A 2500-nucleotide genomic window follows, 5' to 3' on the forward strand; every position below is an offset into this window, starting at 1 on the left:
GTTGCACAACAACTTGTTCCTTCTTTCGAGCTTCCTTTTGGTTTTTGGGCTTGTACGAGCTCTGGACTGCGGCAGTAATTCACAGGATCCAGCGTACGAGCCGTTTCCGAAGAATGTGACACCGCCTCAGTTCCACACGCGTATGGAAGTCACCTTAAGTCACAGAAACGAGACATACTTCGTAAACGAGATGTTCGATGCCGAAAAAGAACGAGGAGCATTTACTCTGTTGGCGAATGGCTATGACTGGGAATCGCACTGGGACAAATCGGAAAACGAGATCGATTACGTTTATCTCGACCAATGCAGGAGTTACAACTGGTAAGGGGTATTTGTGATCATGAAATATCAATAGCTGGTCTGCTTAATGCTCACCCCATTCGTCTTGAGGGCTTTCATTCTTTTCGCACAGTCCGTGGGTTTTTAATTTCCCATGGGTTTAGAACAGTAAAAACTACTCATAACTAAGTAAAGCAAGTAAAGTAACGCATCGACCAGGTGAGTATCATCCTGCGAAGGACTACTTTGGGCGACATTGACTGACGTTTCGATAACCTGGCCGGAAGTCATCTTCATGGTCAGGTGATTTGTGTAACGTCAGTAGATGGTATAAATGGCCGTGTTTATACTGGCGGACGTCTTAAGACGTCTGCGACTAGTATAAATACAGGAAATTAAGGTGGACGCATTAATTAAACGTCAGACGAAGTTAAGTGCGTCCAAACGACGGACTTGACAGACGTCTAAACCGTCTAGTATAAGGACGAGACGCACTAAACTAGGACGCACTTAGCAATGGAGGGCACATACAAATCGAATCGAATCTAATCTGTCTCTGGGGTACCCACTCTCTTTGGTGATTAATTAAATCCCAGTCTCTTTTGAAGAAAATCATGAATTTGATTTTTAGCCGTCGAAGTTAAGTGCAGCCCGAATTTATATTAGTCACACTTAACGGCCAGACGTTTAATGCGTCTAGACGTCCTCTAGTGTAAATACGACCAATGATTTGGCCGTTGGTGTGATTAGTCAATTAAGTCGTGATGTTTTCGTGGACTGTCAGTCCTCTTGAAGAATTTTTTTGAATGTATTGATATTTCAATATCCTCATGTAATCTCAATAAATCATTGATTTATTTGTGGAGACGACTCATAAACACGTTTCCAGGATGCGAAATTTAGACGAAAGGCACCAACGTGATCGCTAGTGGTGTGTGTACATTCTCTTTTTTATGAAAACATTCTGCCTGAGATTAACCACAATTTAATGAACATGCTAAGACCATACCCAGGCTGAGTCAGTTTACATAAGAGCGTCTAGCGTCTACAATAAACGATTTTGAACATGGAGGCTTAAAAATGATTGATATAGATAGTATGATTACATCTCTAAGATTAGCATGGCTAAAGCGAATATTTAGTGAAAATGGTGGAACATGGAAAAGCTACCTATGTTACCTTTTGGAACGGTTCGGTGCTTTATTCTTCTTTAACTGTAATTATGATTTGAAAGATTATCCAAAATTTTCTCAATTTTACCATGAACTTCTGAGTTGGTGGACTCATTTTCGAAATACCTTTGATTCAGAACGCAGTTGGTGTTATATAATTTGGAATAATAAAGAGATACGCATTGGAAATAAACCTGTTTACTATAAAAAGTATTTTGAATCTGGAATACTTTTTGTCAAGGATCTGTTATTTCATTTGAACATTGAAGAATCATTTAACTGTGTCACAAGCAAACTTAGCAAAACAAATCTTTTAAAGTGGGCAGGACTCCGTCACTCTATACCAATTAACCTTAAATTAGATACTCCTCAGAATCCTCCAGCACCTACTCCAATCTTAAAAATAAAAAATAACACCTTTGATGTAACGAAAAAAAAATCAAGAGATTATTATAATTTATTAATCAGTAATAAGGCGCAATTTCCAAATGCTACTATTAATCTAAGAAGTGAATTCCACCTGTCTCTTGACCAGCTGAAACAAGTCTTTATACTTCCTCATAGTGTTGCTTTTGAACCATACGTAAAAGCTTTTCAATACAAAATATTAAACTCTATTCTGTTTACTAATGTTAAATTGCATAAAATCGGTTTCAAAGAGAGTAATCTCTGTAGTTTTTGTGAGACAGTACCTGAAACATTACACCACCTACTTTTTCTATGCAGGCATTCAAGGTTGTTTTGGTCTGATTTCGAGTGCTATTGGCTCTCTCTAACGAATGACAGGATCCAATTATCACTTCAAGATGTAGTAGTGGAAATAATCTCCTCTCAAAATTCTTCACTTCTAAACCTTCTGAATTTTTTCATTATTATCGGAAAATTGTATCTATGGGACTGCAGGAGAGATCAAAGGTACCCTGACTTACAGAGATTTAAGGTCAGACTGAAAATGAAGTATGAAATTGAACGTTTCATAAGTTTAAAAAACAATATAAATAATGATAATTTTTTTCAAAAAGAAATGGATTTTTTCATCTAGTTTGCTA

General features: G+C 37.4%; 1 protein-coding gene across 1 annotated transcript in view; it reads left to right on the forward strand.

Moving 5' to 3' along the window:
• Positions 1-2500, forward strand: part of LOC138058193 (uncharacterized) — a 20193-nt gene that overhangs the window by 339 nt on the left and 17354 nt on the right. The window contains exon 1 of the mRNA XM_068904087.1: positions 1-321. This exon is cut by the window's left edge and continues 339 nt beyond it. Coding sequence (XP_068760188.1) covers positions 1-321 — 321 coding nt within the window. The remainder of the gene's footprint in view (positions 322-2500) is intronic.

Source organism: Montipora capricornis, chromosome 7, assembly GCF_036669925.1.
Source record: "Montipora capricornis isolate CH-2021 chromosome 7, ASM3666992v2, whole genome shotgun sequence".
NCBI classification, from domain to species: Eukaryota; Metazoa; Cnidaria; class Anthozoa; order Scleractinia; family Acroporidae; genus Montipora; species Montipora capricornis.